At 39.6% G+C, this 19,386-nt stretch overlaps 1 protein-coding gene across 2 annotated transcripts in view; it reads right to left on the bottom strand.

The window, feature by feature from the left end:
• Positions 1 to 3,244: 3,244 nt before the first annotated feature.
• Ranbp21 (exportin-5-like protein Ranbp21) overlaps positions 3,245 to 19,386 on the bottom strand; it is a 197,710-nt gene continuing 181,568 nt past the window's right edge. For both annotated transcript variants that reach the window (XM_070081343.1, XM_070081345.1), the window contains 2 exons: positions 10,915 to 11,058; positions 3,245 to 3,797 (listed from right to left, as the gene is read on the bottom strand). In XM_070081343.1, coding sequence (XP_069937444.1) covers positions 3,606 to 3,797; positions 10,915 to 11,058 — 336 coding nt within the window. In that variant the 3' untranslated portion in view covers positions 3,245 to 3,605. The remainder of the gene's footprint in view (positions 3,798 to 10,914; positions 11,059 to 19,386) is intronic.

The raw sequence follows: 19,386 nt of genomic DNA, 5'->3' as shown, positions 1-19,386 counted from the left end.
AAAGAGGATAAATAAATATACAAGGTATGATGTAGCATGTAATGAAAGTAGTTTGTTAGATTATGTATTGGAGGATAAAAGGTTGATGGGTAGGCTCCAGGATGTACATGTTTATAGAGGGGTAAATGATATATCGGATCATTATTTAGTTGTAGCTACAGTTAGAGTAAGAGGTAGATGGGAAAAGAGGAAGGTGGCAACAACAAGTAAGAGGGAGGTGAAAGTGTATAAACTAAGGGAGGAGGAAGTTCGGGTGAGATATAAGCGACTATTGGCAGAAAGGTGGGCTAGTGCAAAGATGAGTAGTGGGGGGGTTGAAGAGGGTTGGAATAGTTTTAAAAATGCAGTATTAGAATGTGGGGCAAAAGCTTGTGGTTATAGGAGGGTGGGGGTAGGAGGAAAGAGGAGTGATTGGTGGAATGATGAAGTAAAGGGTGTGATAAAAGAGAAAAAGGTAGCTTATGAGAGGTTTTTACAAAGCAGAAGTGTTATAAGAAGAGCAGAGTATATGGAGAGTAAAAGAAAGGTGAAGAGAGTGGTGAGAGAGTGCAAAAGGAGAGCAGATGATAGAGTGGGAGAGGCACTGTCAAGAAATTTTAATGAAAATAAGAAAAAATTTTGGAGTGAGTTAAACAAGTTAAGAAAGCCTAGGGAAAGTATGGATTTGTCAGTTAAAAACAGAGTAGGGGAGTTAGTAGATGGGGAGAGGGAGGTATTAGGTAGATGGCGAGAATATTTTGAGGAACTTTTAAATGTTGAGGAAGAAAGGGAGGCGGTAATTTCATGCACAGGCCAGCGAGGTATACCATCTTTTAGGAGTGAAGAAGAGCAGAATGTAAGTGTGGTGGAGGTATGTGAGGCATTACGTAGAATGAAAGGGGGTAAAGCAGCTGGAACTGATGGGATCATGACAAATATGTTAAAAGCAGGGGGGATATAGTGTTGGAGTGGTTGGTACCTTTGTTTAATAATAAGTATGAAAGAGGGGAAGGTACCTAGGGATTGGCAGAAAGCATGTATAATCCCTTTATATAAAGGGAAAGGGGACAAAAGAGATTGTAAAAATTATAGAGCAATAAGTTTACTGAGTATACCAGGAAAAGTATACGGTAGGGTTATAATTGAATGAATTAGAGGTAAGACAGAATGTAGGATTGTGGATGAGCAGGGAGGCTTCAGAGTGGGTAGGGGATGTGTAGATCAAGTGTTTACATTGAAGCATATATGTGAACAGTATTTAGATAAAGGTAGGGAAGTTTTTATTGCATTTATGGATTTAGAAAAGGCATATGATAGAGTGGATAGAGGAGCAATGTGGCAGATGTTGCAAGTACAGTGGACCCCCGCATAACGATAACCTCCGAATGCGACCAATTATGTAAGTGTATTTATGTAAGTGCGTTTGTACGTGTATGTTTGGGGGTCTGAAATGGACTAATCTACTTCACAATATTCCTTATGGGAATAAATTCGGTCAGTACTGGCACCTGAACATACTTATGGAGTGAAAAAATATCGTTAACCGGGGGTCCACTGTATATGGAATAGGTGGTAAGTTACTAAATGCTGTTAAGAGTTTTTATGAGGATAGTGAGGCTCAGGTTAGGGTGTGTAGAAGAGAGGGAGAATACTTCTCGGTAAAAGTAGGTCTTAGACAGGGATGTGTAATGTCACCATGGTTGTTTAATATATTTATAGATGGGGTTGTAAAAGAAGTAAATGCTAGGGTGTTCGGGAGAGGGGTGGGATTAAATTATGGGGAATCAAATTCAAAATGGGAATTGACAGTTACTTTTTGCTGATGATACTGTGCTTATGGGAGATTCTAAAGAAAAACTGCAAAGGTTAGTGGATGAGTTTGGGAATGTGTGTAAAGGTAGAAAGTTGAAAGTGAACATAGAAAAGAGTAAGGTGATGAGGGTATCAAATGATTTAGATAAAGAAAAATTTGATATCAAATTGGGGAGGAGGAGTATGGAAGAAGTGAATGTTTTCAGATACTTGGGAGTTGACGTGTCGGCGGATGGATTTATGAAGGATGAGGTTAATCATAGAATTGATGAGGGAAAAAAGGTGAGTGGTGCATTGAGGTATATGTGGAGTCAAAAAACTTTATCTATGGAGGCAAAGAAGGGAATGTATGAAAGTATAGTGGTACCAGCACTCTTATATGGATGTGAAGCTTGGGTGGTAAATGCAGCAGCGAGGAGACGGTTGGAGGCAGTGGAGATGTCCTGTCTAAGGGCAATGTGTGGTGTAAATATTATGCAGAAAATTCGGAATGTGGAAATTAGGAGAAGGTGTGGAGTTAATAAAAGCATTAGTCAGAGGGCAGAAGAGGGGTTGTTGAGGTGGTTTGGTCATTTAGAGAGAATGGATCAAAGTAGAATGACATGGAAAGCATATAAATCTATAGGGGAAGGAAGGAGGGGTAGGGGTCGTCCTCGAAAGGGTTGAGAGAGGGGGTAAAGGAGGTTTTGTGGGCTAGGGGCTTGGGCTTCCAGCAAGCGTGCGTGAGCATGTTAGATAGGAGTGAATGGAGACGAATGATACTTGGGACCTGACGATCTGTTGGAGTGTGAGCAGGGTAATATTTAGTGAAGGGATTCAGGGAAACCGGTTATTTTCATGTAGTCGGACTTGAGTTCTGGAAATGGGAAGTACAATGCCTGCACTTTAAAGGAGGGGTTTGGGATATTGGCAGTTTGGAGGGATATGTTGTGTATCTTTATACGTATATGCTTCTAAACTGTTGTATTCTGAGCACCTCTGCAAAAACAGTGATAATGTGCGAGTGTGGTGAAAGTGTTGAATGATGATGAAAGTATTTTCTTTTTGGGGATTTTCTTTCTTTTTTGGGTCACCCTGCCTCGGTGGGAGACGGCCGACTTGTTGAAAAAAAAAAAAAAAAAAAAAAGATACTTGTGCCCTGGGAAGTACAGTGCCTGCACTTTAAAGGAGGGGTTTGCAATATTGGCTATTTGGAGTGATATCTAAACTGTCATATACCTCTGCAAAGACAGTGATTATGTGTGAATGATGGTGAAAGTGTTTCTTTTTCGGATCACCATGCCTTTGTGGGAGACATCTGCGTGTTAAAAAAAAATATATATATATATATATATACATGTATATATATGCACATCTTTTCTGCCCAGGTAGATCTGTTTGCATCTATATAAAGTCCATTATGTGAGTAAACGTTGTCAATAAAGGAACACTTAATACTGCATTTGTGCAGAAGATATTACCCATTACCGAGGTTAAGTGGTGAATGTACATTATTCCCTGCCAACCCTTGAGCACACCTGCCCCATGCACATACTGTTACACGAGTTAGCTTAAAACTTCAGTATTGCTAATGCACTGTATCAAATAATTAAGGCAGGTTAATTTAGCTGTCACTCTTACTACAGGTACCTTCATTCACTTGATAAAATATAATAACAAAAGCAATCACTAATGCAGTGACTTTTTGTATTCTGTATAGCATTACCACTTCATTCTGTATAATTAGCAAGTTTTCTGGCACAGAAAGGAAAAAAAATTATTAGTGAACTTCAAGTGTTAGACAAACAGCAACTTCATTACAAAAATATTTAACACTAAAATGTTGTTGGAACAACTTGATGTCCATTAAAATCTTGAGAGTCAGGCCCAAACAAAGAGCATAATCCAATGTCAGCATCAGTGTCATCAACACGAGGTTGTTTTGGACGAGGGTTTTTGAACATAGGCGGAAGTTCGTTCATGTGCACTTCCTTCTTTAAAGCCTGTCCTACATTACGACCCACAATCTGCAGAAAAAGTATCTTACATCAATAGCAAAAATCACTAGTAAAATAATAATTATTAATGAAGATATGTAAATGGTTCAGAGAACCAACAAGCTGATAAATTACACAAGTATGCAACACTTGGGTATCTTTACAATGGGAACATTTTGCCACACAGTGGCTTCACCAGTCCAGTACAAAGAATGATGAAGCTTAGGAGTTTGAAGTAATCAGTTTCTCACCCTGGAGTTGATGTAATCAGTCCATCAATCTTAATAAGAATAAGCATATGTGCAAATGGGCTTATATACTGCAGACAGATGAGCTGAAGAGGTCGTAGGCAGTGTCACCTTAGACAAATCCATAGGGGAAAGTAGCTTATCCCTATAGGTTTAGGCAAGCATAAAATTCCCTGTATCAAGATGCCAGGATGTTGTTGTCTGACAGGGATGTAGATAAATGGTTCAGAGAACTGACAAGTTGATAAATTAGACTGATGAAGCCACTGTGTGGTTAAATTTTTCCATAATAAAGATACCAAAATGTTTCACGTGTGTCTTATTTATCACCTCGTTGGTTCTCTGAACCATTTATCTACATTCCTGTCAGACAAAGCAACATCCTGGGATCTTGATACAGGGAATTCTACGCTTGCCTAAATATACAGGCATAAGCTACTTCCACCTATGGATTTGTCCAGGGTGACACTACCTACAACTGTTTCACCTCACTTGTGTGCAGTATATAAGCCCTTCTTTGTGCATATACTGTATTCTTATCAAGACTGATGGACTTATTACATCAACTCCAGGCTAGGGGACTGATTACCTCAAATTCTTTCTTATCTTCACCATTCTTCTATGTACTGGACTAATGAAGCCACTGTGTGGTGAAACATTTCCATAATAAAGATATTTAAATGTTGCAAACGTGTCTAATTTATCAGTAATTATTAAGGATATCTTGGGACAAGCAGTTTGATGTGAGGAAATAAAATGCTATTTTAGCCATTCCAGAAAGTATTGAGAGTGAGGAACTCTCTAATGATAGAGTATTATCAAGAATTTAAGAGTACTACATGGTATTGTCTGATGATATAAGCTTTGCACTCATGCTTGACATGTAGGCTGGTAGTTTTGAGATTTTGAGAACACTTTGGCAGATGATTCAGATCTCCTGGCAATAAAAAAAAAATGCCATTTTTTTATTTCACAGTTAGCTGCACACCACAAGCTACACAGCAGATGAGGAAGTGGACTAACTTATTACATCAGCTTTCATGTAAATTTTATTCTTGCATGCTCTCCTACCCATCATTAATCCCTATCCTTGCACACTCCTGATCCTCACTCCCTTCTACTCTTCGTACTTTCCTCCTCTACACATCTCTTTCATTGTTGGTGCTGTAGTACTACTGTTCACAAGCCAGTGTTGGTGCCATAGTACTACCCCAAAATTCTAGCAGCTTCAAATCTAGCAAGAGATAGCTGGTAGACCTACATATTAGAGAATGGGTCTGAGTGGTCAGTGTGCACAGTATAAAAAAAATCCTGCAACACACAGTGCATAATAATGAGGGAAAAAACTCTGACCGTGTTTTTGGTTTAAAATGCTGACTTTGTGGTGTACAGTGGAACCTCAAATATTGAACTGCTCCCAACTCAACCAATTATGTAAGTGTATTTTTGTAAGTGCTTTTATAAGTGTATTTTTGAAGGTCTGAAATGAACTAATCTAATTTACATTATTCCTGATGGGAATAAATTCGTTTGGTAACAGCACTCAAACAGCCGTCTGGAACAAAGAAAGTTTGATATTTGAGGTTCCACTGTATTTCTGTATGGTTGCAATCACATTTTCTTGGTCTCATTTGATAGAATGGATGACATATTACAGAAATAGATATGATTTTGATTGGTTTCACGAAGAAAAGTACCTTGAAATTGAGCTCAAAGTAGTGAAAATGTTTGATTTTTGCCATTGTTCAAGAGTAAACAAATCATGCCACGCATTCAATACACGTCAACCGGTGAGTCTCATATTCTTTCACAAATGTGCTAATATTATTTATAACATTTTTATAATAATGCAGTAGTCTGCATAACAGTAAATCTTCTATCTTTTGTGAATAAAAGTTCAAAATGGAAAGCAAGCATAATACAAGAGGGCCTGGAGACGTGACTAAGGAACAGAGAAAATGTTATTTTAGTGATAGGAGTGTCTACATTGTTTATCCTGGCCTGTTTTGAAATTGGTCTTATTTGAATTGTGTATGAAATTGGCCAAATTACCAATTTCTGATCACTTTACTGGGTAGTTGAAATTAGGAAATGAGCAGTTTCTTGTGCTCAGTCGATTGAACAAATGGAGTTCTAGCAAAATAGTTATGAGTTTGGTCGACTGGAACAATGGAATTGGCTGAAAATAGGGCTCAAAGTGGGCAAAACTGCTGCTGCATAAATATCGCCGAGACACTAATGTCGCAGGAGCATAGTTCTGCACGATTTCCATCAAATTTTGTATTTTTGGTGTCATTACCGTCGGGAAAAGATTCTCTATCATTTTATAAAAAAAATAATTTTTTTTTTATTTTTCGACACTGAGAGCAAGTTCGTGAGTAGGGGTCTCTACAGTGAAAGGGTTAAGGCTTAGCATTTCACTTTATTATATTATTATTACTACTACACATCGAAGGAAGAGGGGTTCATCTGCAAACAGGCAGCTATGGGTGAGTCATGGGTGTCTCATCCTCAATTAACAGTCTTCTTGGTCATGATTCCTGCTGAAGGGGCAGGTCCAAACACCTATATCCTTCCAAACCCTGAATCACTTCTTGTCTGTAGTATCCACTGGTCTGCAAGTTTCTAAGGACATATCTATGTATGTGCCCCATGAAGTCACCGTTACAGTTTGCTACAGAGCCTGCACAACATGAATGGACCAATGTGACACACATGACTATACAAACATCACTCATGCCTCACACATTGCTTCTGCCAAGTGCTGCTGTACCAGAAACATGGGTGTATCATTGCTCAATGCATTCAGAGCATTTCTAGTATAAACATAAAAGAAATTAGTGCTAGCTACCTTCCATAAAGTTGTAACCTGACAAATTCTAGAAAGATTTCAATAGTAGCCATGTCTATCCTCAGCTGAGAGACACTAAAGCACACACCTGGCACTTTGTGTATGAAAGAGAATCACCTCATTGAGCCTCTGCCTGCTATAGGTAGGAAGAAAAATACTCCAACAAACTGTGTCAAGAAAAACTAAAAATACAGTGGACCCCCGCTTAACGATCACCTCCAAATGCGACCAATTATGTAAGTGCATTTATGTAAGTGCTTTTGTACGTGTATGTTTGGGGGTCTGAAATGGACTAATCTATTTCACAATATTCCTTATGAGAAAAAATTCGGTCAGTACTGGCACCTGAACATACTACTGGAATGAATAAAGTTCGTTAACCGGGGGTCCACTGTATATAAAAGTTTGTGTGATAAATCAGCATAACTAGGCTTCAGGGTCCTAATCTTCACAACTGTAGAAAAGTAAGTTTCTTAATATTTGGTGTCTTTTTAATGGTTTACCATGCTCAGCAATATTATAAGGAAGAGATTTAATTAACTGCAAGCAAAAACAAAACTGAGGTTGACAAGGTGCTGGGCAGTAGTTACAGTTGAAAACTGATGGTGGGTTGTTTATTAGGAAAGAATGACAGTTTCTCTTGATACAGTGTCTGTCTTATGATGACCCACTACGAGGAGCTTTTGGTCATTAACCCGTAAACGGTCCAAACGTATATATATGTTTTTTCAACATTTGAAAGTATGTAAAAAAGTAGATCTTCTTTTTGTTTTTTTACATTTGAAAATGTGTAAAAAAAAACTTTGATCTACTTTTTTTTTTGTTATACTTGAAAATATGTAAAAAACGTAGATCTACTTTTGTAGCACTACACATGTGAACGTAGATCTGCTTGGACCGTTTACGGGTTAAATACAATTTGATGCATTACTCACGAATACCTATTTATCAAAGTTACTTCCTAAACTACCAATTTAAAACTTCCTTGCTACATTTTATCTTATCTGGAGAGAGTTCCGGGGGTCAACGCCCCCGCGGCCCGGTCTGTGACCAGGCCTCCTTAGGTCAGTGTCCCAGGATGCGACCCACACCAGTCAACTAACACCCAGGTACCCATTTTACTGATGGGGAACATAGACAACAGGTGGAAAGACACACGTCCAATGTTTCTACTCTGGCTGGGAATCGAACCCAGGCCCTCACCGTGTGAAGCGAGAGCGTTAACCACCAGGCCACCAGAGCCCATAGTTATCATTCCTTCCTAATTCCTTTCTATAAATAAATTCTCATTTTCTATGCAGTGTCAATTATTCCTACCCAGAGACCATTCTTAACACCAGAGCTATAACAGCTGGAAAAGAGGAAGTTGGTAGTTGTCATAGTTCATAGAACCATATTAATAGGTTTTAATTCTTAAATAATACTGTTCCGCCTCTGACAATCCACTCAGGAATCCAATTACCAGTACTTAAACCCTGAGAAGACTGCTGTAACTAGAAGGCAGGCATTGTATCATAGCACTAGTACAGGAGATTCCTCTTAATTATGCTTGTTTAGCCCCTAAATGGTCCAAACGTATATATATGTTCTTATGGGTGGCGCCCCAAACTTATATATACGTTTTAATTTTCCTGCCTCCAAATTTGGCACGATTGCCCTGAGATGCCTGGTCAGCACAGAATGGGTCATAACACTCTGTGTGCACCTTATTAAACAAATCTGGGACCATTTAGTACCTTGTAGGAGCGCCAGTTAAATTGAGTGCCAGCTAGAGCAAACAGTGCGGCAAATACCAAGGATTCACTGATGTAATGTCATATTAACACTCCTCTTTTAAGAGGAAAGTGATGTTAACCCCAAATTTAGGGTCTGTCGATCTCTGTCTCTGTCTACCTCTGTCTATCTGTCTCTATCTGTGTCTGTTTCTGTCTGTCTTTGTCTATCTGTCTCTGTCTATCTCTTTCAATCTGTCTCTATCTCTGTCTCACAGGTTCACATAAATACAGGTATACATAGTGTAAATTATCTAGGATAACCCAAAATATCCAGACAAAGTGCTATACTCTGCTTGAAGATGTGAGTAAACGTAATGACGCAGTCTTGTGGCTCTCTCTGAGACAGACAGCTAGACGGATAGACAGATAGGGAGCTTGACAGACAGACATGTTTGTGTACCAGCGAAAACAAAGCCAGGGCCCATGCTCATCAAATGTCACCTCTAATCTTTTCTTATCAAGTGTTATCACTGCACCCTCGCGTATGCTCATCAAAAGTCAGCTCTTATCAAATGTTATCTCATCTTATCATGTCACTGTCAGGGGTGGACTTTGTTTTTCATGCTTCAAGGGAACTTATTATTACCTATTATTATTATTACATATTCTTCTTCTCCTCCTCCTCCTCTTCCTTCTCCTCCTCCTTCTCTACCTCCTCCTCTTCCTCCTCCTCCTTCTTCTCCTCCTCCTCCTTCTCCCTCTCCTCCTTCTCCTCCTCCTTCTCCTCCTCCTTCTCCTTCTCCTCCTCCTCCTCCTCCTCCTCCTCCTCCTCCTCCTTCTCCTCTTTCTCCTTTTCCTCCTCCTCCTTCTCCTCATTATTATTATATACTTCCACATATCCAAAACATTGCTGGGACATATAAATACTTTGTATATTCCAAGACAATAGTAAATGACCAAGGCAGGTGTAAATGTCCACCTGTCAGTGTGTTTGTGACAATTTGAGTACAATTTCAGTTCCTAATACTAGTGTCAGAACAAAGATTGGTTATGAAATGACAAGAACTACTATAAATTGTAATTATCAGAACATAAAAATTATATAAAATACAGTGGACCCCCGCATAACGATCACCTCCGAATGCGACCAATTATGTAAGTGTATTTATGTAAGTGCGTTTGTACGTGTATGTTTGGGGGTCTGAAATGGACTAATCTACTTCACAATATTCCTTATGAGAACAAATTCGGTTAGTACTGGCACCTAAACATACTTCTGGAGAGAAAAAATATCGTTAACCGGGGGTCCACTGTAATATGAAAAATAGAAAAAAAGGTATATTGGCAACACTTCTGCAAGCGGCAGGACTCGATGCTGCCTTCACATGAGCATCCGGTGCCAACTTTTCGGCCTCATATCTCTGTAAGTACTGCCCCTAATTTTTCTTTATTCTAAAACACTTAAAAAAATGTGCTCTTTTTTCTATAAATTTTTTTTTTTTTTCAAAATACTCGGGGCGCTGAGCAAGAGAACGTATATATACGTTTGTACTGTTTAAGGGTTAACAAGCACTGTTGAAAAAACTAGACAACCAGAATGGGAAAGCAAAGGGTTTCTTTTGCAGCCCTAAGCAAAACACTATATCCTAAGAATAGGAAGTGAATATTTCTACCTTCCTGCTAGGCAGGAGTGTTGAACATTGCATTTGTGCCCAATCACATGAAGTTTCACATTCAGCCTGCCCAAACGTTTTAGTGTAATCGCTGACAACAACATATTTCACATATATACTTGTGGTTACAGCACTGAAGGAGACTCATCTGGTATAGACTAACAGTGCTCCGTTAGTAAGAGGTGCTATCAAAAAGTTCCCACTCAAATTTTCGCCCACTCCTTGAGTGAAATATGGAGGTGGAATAAATCACATTGTGCAGTAAACTCCTTTGTGAAGCAGCGTGGCAAGTTTCAGTGTAGTCAGTCATTCTAGTGAGATTTAGACGGGCATTTTTTGACATATTGTCAGTGCGTTGTGATTTTTGTATGTAACAGAATGGAATCTTAAAAAGAAAGAACACTGTGTGTGTGCGAAATTCTGTTTCAAGCTCAGTAAAATGACTACTAAAAATCAGGAGGAGAATAAGGTGAGTATAGGCTAACACAAAAATATAACCAATGATAAATACTATCTATATATGGCAAAGAAAGTAACATCATTAAAAGCCAGACTATAAAGTAATGGTAAGTAATGCTATCTATATAAGGTGAAGAAAATAAGGCAAGTAAAGCCTAAACCATAAAATCATTTTATGCTCAAGAAGAAAAAATACAATACCTCAATCACCAGCTTCTTAAATAAGTCCTTCTTTGTTTTCTCCAGCTTGCTGTTCTTCACATTCGGATTTTGAGAGGGACTGAGAAGTTTCTCTTCGAAGCGTTGGACATCGTCAGTAGACACACCAGGAAGCCCAAGAAGTACCTGTTACAAGCTTAAAGTGAATTTACACGATCAAACATTAATTGAATGGGAAACAGTTTGTTCACCCAATGATATAACTATCTTAATAACAATCTTTAAAACATGTACATACATACATACCTCCTTTCCTCCTCCTCCTCTCTCTCTCTCTCCCCCTTTTACCTTGTATGAGTTAACGGTTACAGGGATCATCACCCTAGAGATCTAGCATCAGACTAGCCCTTCTAAACTGGAAAAGAATCATTAGAGGAAAAGGAAGTCTTAGGAAAATCAGAGGAAATTAATTAACCCTTCCAGGGTCTGTCCTGCATATCTATGGCTTTGAAGCCAGGGTCCAAACTGTAGATCTACGCCATGAGTTCAGCTCACTCAGATAACCTGTGAGCAGTAAATTTAGGCCTAGACATGAGAAAACACATCTAAGCGGTAAGTGTGCACCACATATAACAAATCTTGCAGCACGCAGTGCATAATGAGAGAAAAAAAACTGTGACTGTAATTCTGGATTAAAACAGCAACTTTCTGGTGTTTTTTTGTATATTTTTTGCAGATGTATTCATGATTTCTTGGTCTCATTTGACAGAATGGAATATATGTTTACAGAGATAGAGATGATTTTGATTGGTTTTAGTACTGATAATGGCTTGAAACTGAGTTCAAAGTAGTGGAAATGTTAAATTTTTGCCGATGTTCAAGACTATACAAATGTCTTCACAAGTTTAATACGCATTAGCTGGTAGGTCTAATATACGTTCATGAATGTGCTGATATTATTTATACAATTATTACAACACTGCATAACAGTAAATCTTCTATTTTTTTGGTGTGAATAAAAATTCATTGTGTGAATAAAAAATCAAAATGGAATTCATTTGTAAATCCTGAAAAAACAACTAATGAACAGAGGAAATGTTAGTTTAGTGCCAAGAATGCTTGCATTGTTTATTCTCGACCCTATATTGAAATTGGAATACAGTGGACCCTCGCCCAACGCTGGCATCGTCTAACAATAAAATCGCCTAACGATGCGTTTCTGCGTAAAAATATTGGCTCAACCAATGGTGAAAAACTCAGGTAAGGACATTTGTCCCGAACGCGTCCACCTTCCGCCATTCAGCCTGAGTGCCTCAGATGCCCTGCAGTCAGCTAGTGTGCCATTGTTTACAAGCCAGGGCAGACGGTTCCACACATACATGCAATATATTTTGTATTATTCCATTGTTTTTAGTACAGTGGTCCCTCGTTTTTCGTAATTAATCCGTTCCTGGAGGAGCTACTATAAACGAAATTTACGATTTGCGAATCAATTTTCCCCATAAGAAATAATGTAAATACAATTAATCCGTTCCTGACACCCAGAAGTATTAAAACAAAAAAAATTTTTACATGAAATATACATGTAGTACATAAACAATACAATGGGAAATGATGAATGAAACATTAACAGCATAACGCTTACCTTTATTGGAGATTCTTCTTAGTGTATGGGAGACTGGAGGAGGAGAGAGATTGGATTGTTTACAGTTTGGAAGGGGAATCCCCTTCCATCAACACCTCAGGTACCAATTGCTTTTCTGGGGTTACTTCTCTTCTCTGTTTCTTAATGCCACTAGGACCACCATGAGAGTCACTGGAGTCCTGTCTCGCAAAATAACTGTGGAGAGAGAGCTCTGTTTCTGGCGTCTCTTTAACACTTCCCTAAAATGGCCCAAGACTTTGTCACTGTACATATTTCTCACCTTCTTTACCACAGGCTTGGCACTAGGAGCTTTCTTTCGAGCCATGGTAGCTTATTTAGTACTTGCAAGCACTAAAATGAGTGGAATATTATGAAATATTTCGTAGGAGCACTTGAGGGGACCTTCACTCACTGGTAAACAATGCCAGACTGGCTGGGTAGGGAGGCCTCCCCGGCTCACACCGTGCTTACGCGTTCCGGACAAACTACTATTCGCAAGTCAACCTATGAAAAGCGAGTCCATGTTTATACGAAAATACCCCTATGATTGGCGAAATTTACGATTGCCGAGAACTACGAAAAGCGAGGGACCACTGTTCTTGTAACTGCTAAATAAGCCGCCAAGGGCCCAAAGAAAGCTTCTAGTGCCAACCCTGTGGTAAAAAGGGTGAGAAATACTATCATATCATGGTCAGCTGTTGCTGCACCACCGTCAGCTGCTGCTGTACCACCGTCAGCAGCTGCTCTACCACCGGCTGCTGCTGCTGTTGCTGCACCACCATCAGCTGCTGCTGTACCACCGTCAGCTGCTGCTGTACCACCATCAGCTGCTACTGTACCACTGTCAGCTGTTGCTGCACCACCGTCAGCTGCTGCTGCACCACAGTCAGCTGCTGCTGCACCAATGTCAGCTGCTGCTGTACCACGGTCAGCTGCTGCTGTACCACGGTCAGCTGCTGCTGTACCACGGTCAACTGCTGCTGTACCGCCATCAGCTGCTGCTGCACCACCGTCAGCTGTGCTACTTGAAGATGTGGAGAGACTGTTGTTGGTGTGGTTTAACGAGAAACAATTACCGAGAAACAATTAACCCCAGAGTGTTAGCCACCCAGGATAACCCAAGAAAATCAGTGTGTCATCGAGGACTGTCAAACTTATTTCCATTGGGGTCCTTAATCTTGTCCCCCAGGATGTGACCCATACCAGTCAACTAACACCCAGGTGAACAGGAAAAAATGCCTGGAACTAGTGCTCATATTGGTGAATTTAAGGCCAGCAAAGGTTAGTTTGAAAGATTTAAGAATCGTAGTGGCATACACAGTGTGATAAGGCATGGCAAAGCTGAAAATTTCCAACCCCAACAAGTGTTCAATTGTGACGAAACAGGCCTGTTCTGGAAGAAAATGCCAAACAGGACCACATTACTCAGGAAGAAAAGACACTCCCAGGACACAAACCTATGAAAGACAGGCTAACTCTCATGTTTTGTTGTAATGCTAGTGGGGATTGCAAAGTGAAGCCTTTACTCATGTATCACTCTGAAAATCCCAGAGTGTTCAAGAAAAACAGTGTCTCATCACTCATCAATACTCTTCAATAAAGGTAAACGTCATTTTAGCATTTATTTATGTAGTTTTTGTGCATGTCTCATTGTTTTCTTTGTAGGGAAATGTATATTTCATGAAAAAAAAAAATTAATACTTTTGGCTGCCTGGAACGGATTAATTGGATTTCCCTTATTTCTTATGGGAAAATTAATTTGGCTAACGATAAATTCGGCTAAGGACAAGCTCTCTGGAGCCGATTAATATCGTTGGTCGAGGGTCCACTGTATTTTGAACTCTGTGTTAAAAAAGCCAAATTACCAATTGTTTGTTTGAAACAGTTGACTGGGCAATTTCTTGTGCTCAATCAATAAAATATAAGTAATAACAGTGAAATAGCTAAGAATTTGGCTGACTGGAATAATGTAATTAGCCTAAAATGGGAGTCAAAGTCGTCAAAATCGCCAATGCTGACGCAGCAAAATTCACGCAAGCGTAATTTTGTAGGTTTTCCATCAAATTTTATACTATTTAGTATTTATTTTTTATTACCTTCAGAAAAAGATTCTCCACCATTTCATAAGAAAAAATAAAAAAAATTTTTTTTTTAAATTCTTGGACATTGGCTGTCACTCAGAAATTTGGCTTCTGGACCCTGCAAGGGTTAAATATGTATGTGTAAAGAATTTAAGGAAAAGTTTATAAGAGATGCCTGCCATCCTACACATTCACAAAACAAAAATCAGCAATCCTGCCAGGATGCACAATATTTAACAAATTTCCATTTCACACAAACATGACTGGATTATTGTACTGTACCTTCCTGGAAAGTTGCCAACAAGCTTCTACGGTGGCAGTCTGTCTAGTTCAATTCCCTTTTTTTTACTATTACTGCAAATTAGTTTCATTACTCTGTAGACTGGTTGGGTGTGCATTTCACATACATGTACAGTAGGGCCCCGCTTTACGGTGTTTCGCTTTACGGCGTTCCGCTAATACGGTCATTTCAAATTATGACAAAAACTCGCTATACGGCTCCCCCCACCTGACTTTCTAATACGGTCACAGTGCCCCACCTGGTTTGTTTACATTCTCTGTGAGATCTGTAAGCACTAAGTCTCTCCATTATGTCTGGAAACTCCAAAATCTTAAGTGTTTTTAAAAGTTATTTCATATTTTATATATACTCTGATAATTATACTTATGTATACGTGTACTTAACCCTTTGACTGTTTCAGGCCCCTCTCTGAAACTGTCATTCTATGTCGCTCAATTTTTGAAAAAAAAAAAAATTATTTTTTCTTATGAAATGATAGAGAATCTTTTCCCGATGGTAATGACACCAAAAGTTCGAAATTTGGTCGAAAACTCATGGAATTACGCTCCCGCGAAGTTAGCGGTCTCAGCGACATATGCGTATCGGCGATTTTGCCGACTTTGGGCCCTATTTTCAGCCAATTCCATTGTTCCAGTTGACCAAACTCATAGCTATTTCTTTAGAACTCCATTTTATCTATCAGCGGAGTACAAGAAACCTCCCATTTACTAATTTGGACTACCCAATATGGTGGTCAGAAATTGGCAATTTGGCCAATTTCACGCAAACTAAAAAAGATGCCAATTTCAAAATAGGGTCCAGAATAAACAAGGTAGACATTCGTGGCACTAAAATAACATATGATCTGTTCATTAGTCACATCTCTAGGCCCCTCTTATATTATTATTGCTTTCTATTTTGATTTTTTATTCCTACAAAAATATAAAAAATTTACTGTTATGCAGACTACTGCATTATTGTAAAAATGGTATAAATAATATCAGTGCACTAGTGAAAGAATATTAGACTCCCCAGTTGACGTGTATTGGACGTGTGGTGTGATTTATTTACTCCTGAACATTGGTAAAAATCGAACATTTCCGCTACTTTGAGCTCAGTTTCAAGGTAGTTTTCATCGTCAAAGTAATGAAAATCATCTCTATTTCTGTAATATGTTTTCCATTTTATCACCTAAGACCATGAAAACACGAATACAACGATAAATACTATACGAAAATACACCTCAAAGTCGGCGTTTTATTCCAAAAAAATGATCAGAGTTTTTTTTTCTCATTACGCAATGTGTGCTGCAGGATTTTTTTTATGTGGTGCACACTGACCACACAGACCCATTCTCTCACATGTGGGCCTACCAGCTTTCTCCCACTTGATTTGAAGCCGCTAGAATTTATTTTTATTATTATCACACTGGCCGATTCCCACCAAGGCAGGGTGGCCCGAAAAAGAAAAACTTTCACCATCATTCACTCCATCACTGTCTTGCCAGAAGGGTGCTTTACACTACAGTTTTTAAACTGCAACATTAACACCCCTCCTTCAGAGTGCAGGCACTGTACTTCCCATCTCCAGGACTCAAGTCCGGCCTGCCGGTTTCCCTGAACCCCTTCATAAATGTTACTTTGCTCACACTCCAACAGCACGTCAAGTATTAAAAACCATTTGTCTCCATTCACTCCTATCAAACACGCTCACGCATGCCTGCTGGAAGTCCAAGCCCCTTGCACACAAAACCTCCTTTACCCCCTCTCTCCAACCTTTCCTAGGCCGACCCCTACCCCGCCTTCCTTCCAGTACAGACTGATACACTCTTGAAGTCATTCTGTTTCGCTCCATTCTCTCTACATGTCCGAACCACCTCAACACCCCTTCCTCAGCCCTCTGGACAACAGTTTTGGTAATCCCGCACCTCCTCCTAACTTCCAAACTACGAATTCTCTGCATTATATTCACACCACACATTGCCCTCAGACATGACATCTCCACTGCCTCCAGCCTTCTCCTCGCTGCAACATTCATCACCCATGCTTCACACCCATATAAGAGCGTTGGTAAAACTATACTCTCATACATTCCCCTCTTTGCCTCCAAGGACAAAGTTCTTTGTCTCCACAGACTCCTAAGTGCACCACTCACTCTTTTCCCCTCATCAATTCTATGATTCACCTCATCTTTCATAGACTCATCCGCTGACACGTCCACTCCCAAATATCTGAATACATTCACCTCCTCCATACTCTCTCCCTCCAATCTGATATTCAATCTTTCATCACCTAATCTTTTTGTTATCCTCATAACCTTACTCTTTCCTGTATTCACTTTTAATTTTCTTCTTTTGCACACCCTACCAAATTCATCCACCAATCTCTGCAACTTCTCTTCAGAATCTCCCAAGAGCACAGTGTCATCAGCAAAGAGCAGCTGTGACAACTCCCACTTTGTGTGTGATTCTTTATCTTTTAACTCCACACCTCTTGCCAAGACCCTCGCATTTACTTCTCTTACAACCCCATCTATAAATATATTAAACAACCACGGTGACATCACACATCCTTGTCTAAGGCCTACTTTTACTGGGAAAAAATTTCCCTCTTTCCTACATACTCTAACTTGAGCCTCACTATCCTCGTAAAAACTCTTCACTGCTTTCAGTAACCTACCTCCTACACCATACACCTGCAACATCTGCCACATTGCCCCCCTATCCACCCTGTCATACGCCTTTTCCAAATCCATAAATGCCACAAAGACCTCTTTAGCCTTTTCTAAATACTGTTCACTTATATGTGTCACTGTAAACACCTGGTCCACACATCCCCTACCTTTCCTAAAGCCTCCTTGTTCATCTGCTATCCTATTCTCTGTCTTACTTTTAATTCTTTCAATAATAACTCTACCATACACTTTACCAGGTATACTCAGCAGACTTATCCCCCTATAATTTTTGCACTCTCTTTTATCCCCTTTGCCTTTATACAAAGGAACTATGCATGCTCTCTGCCAATCCCTAGGTACCTCACCCTCTTCCATACATTTATTAAATAATTGCACCAACCACTCCAAAACTATATCCCCACCTGCTTTTAACATTTCTATCTTTATCCCATCAATCCCGGCTGCCTTACCCCCTTTCATTTTACCTACTGCCTCACGAACTTCCCCCACACTCACTACTGGCTCTTCCTCACTCCTACAAGATGTTATTCCTCCTTGTCCTATACACGAAATCACAGCTTCCCTATCTTCATCAACATTTAACAATTCCTCAAAATATTCCCTCCATCTTCCCAATACCTCTAACTCTCCATTTAATAACTCTCCTCTCCTATTTTTAACTGACAAATCCATTTGTTCTCTAGGCTTTCTTAACTTGTTAATCTCACTCCAAAACTTTTTCTTATTTTCAACAAAATTTGTTGATAACATCTCACCCACTCTCTCATTTGCTCTCTTTTTACATTGCTTCACCACTCTCTTAACCTCTCTCTTTTTCTCCATATACTCTTCCCTCCTTGCATCACTTCTACTTTGTAAAAACTTCTCATATGCTAACTTTTTCTCCCTTACTACTCTCTTTACATCATCATTCCACCAATCGCTCCTCTTCCCTCCCGCACCCACTTTCCTGTAACCACAAACTTCTGCTGAACACTCTAACACTACATTTTTAAACCTACCCCATACCTCTTCGACCCCATTGCCTATGCTCTCATTAGCCCATCTATCCTCCAATAGCTGTTTATATCTTACCCTAACTGCCTCCTCTTTTAGTTTATAAACCTTCACCTCTCTCTTCCCTGATACTTCAATTCTCCTTGTATCCCATCTACCTTTTACTCTCAGTGTAGCTACAACTAGAAAGTGATCTGATATATCTGTGGCCCCTCTATAAACATGTATATCCTGAAGTCTACTCAACAGTCTTTTATCTTTTTTTTTTTTTTTTTCAACAAGTCGGCCGTCTCCCACCGAGGCAGGGTGACCCAAAAAAAAAAAAAAGAAAATCCCCAAAAAGAAAATACTTTCATCATCATTCAACACTTTCACCACACTCGCACATTATCACTGTTTTTGCAGAGGTGCTCAGAATACAACAGTCTAGAAGCATACACACATAAAGATACACAACATATCCCTCCAAACTGCCAATATCCCAAACCCCTCCTTTAAAGTGCAGGCATTGTACTTCCCATTTCCAGGACTCAAGTCCGACTATATGAAAATAACCGGTTTCCCTGAATCCCTTCACTAAATATTACCCTGCTCACACTCCAACAGATCATCAGGTCCCAAGTACCATTCGTCTCCATTCACTCCTATCTAACACGCTCACGCACGCTTGCTGGAAGTCCAAGCCCCTTACCCACAAAACCTCCTTTACCCCCTCTCTCCAACCCTTTCGAGGACGACCCCTACCCCGCCTTCCTTCCCCTATAGATTTATATGCTTTCCATGTCATTCTACTTTGATCCAGTCTCTCTAAATGACCA

The sequence above is a fragment of the Cherax quadricarinatus genome, chromosome 6 (assembly GCF_038502225.1).
Source record: "Cherax quadricarinatus isolate ZL_2023a chromosome 6, ASM3850222v1, whole genome shotgun sequence".
Lineage (NCBI taxonomy): Eukaryota > Metazoa > Arthropoda > Malacostraca > Decapoda > Parastacidae > Cherax > Cherax quadricarinatus.
This window is presented reverse-complemented; position numbering and strand designations above follow the sequence as displayed.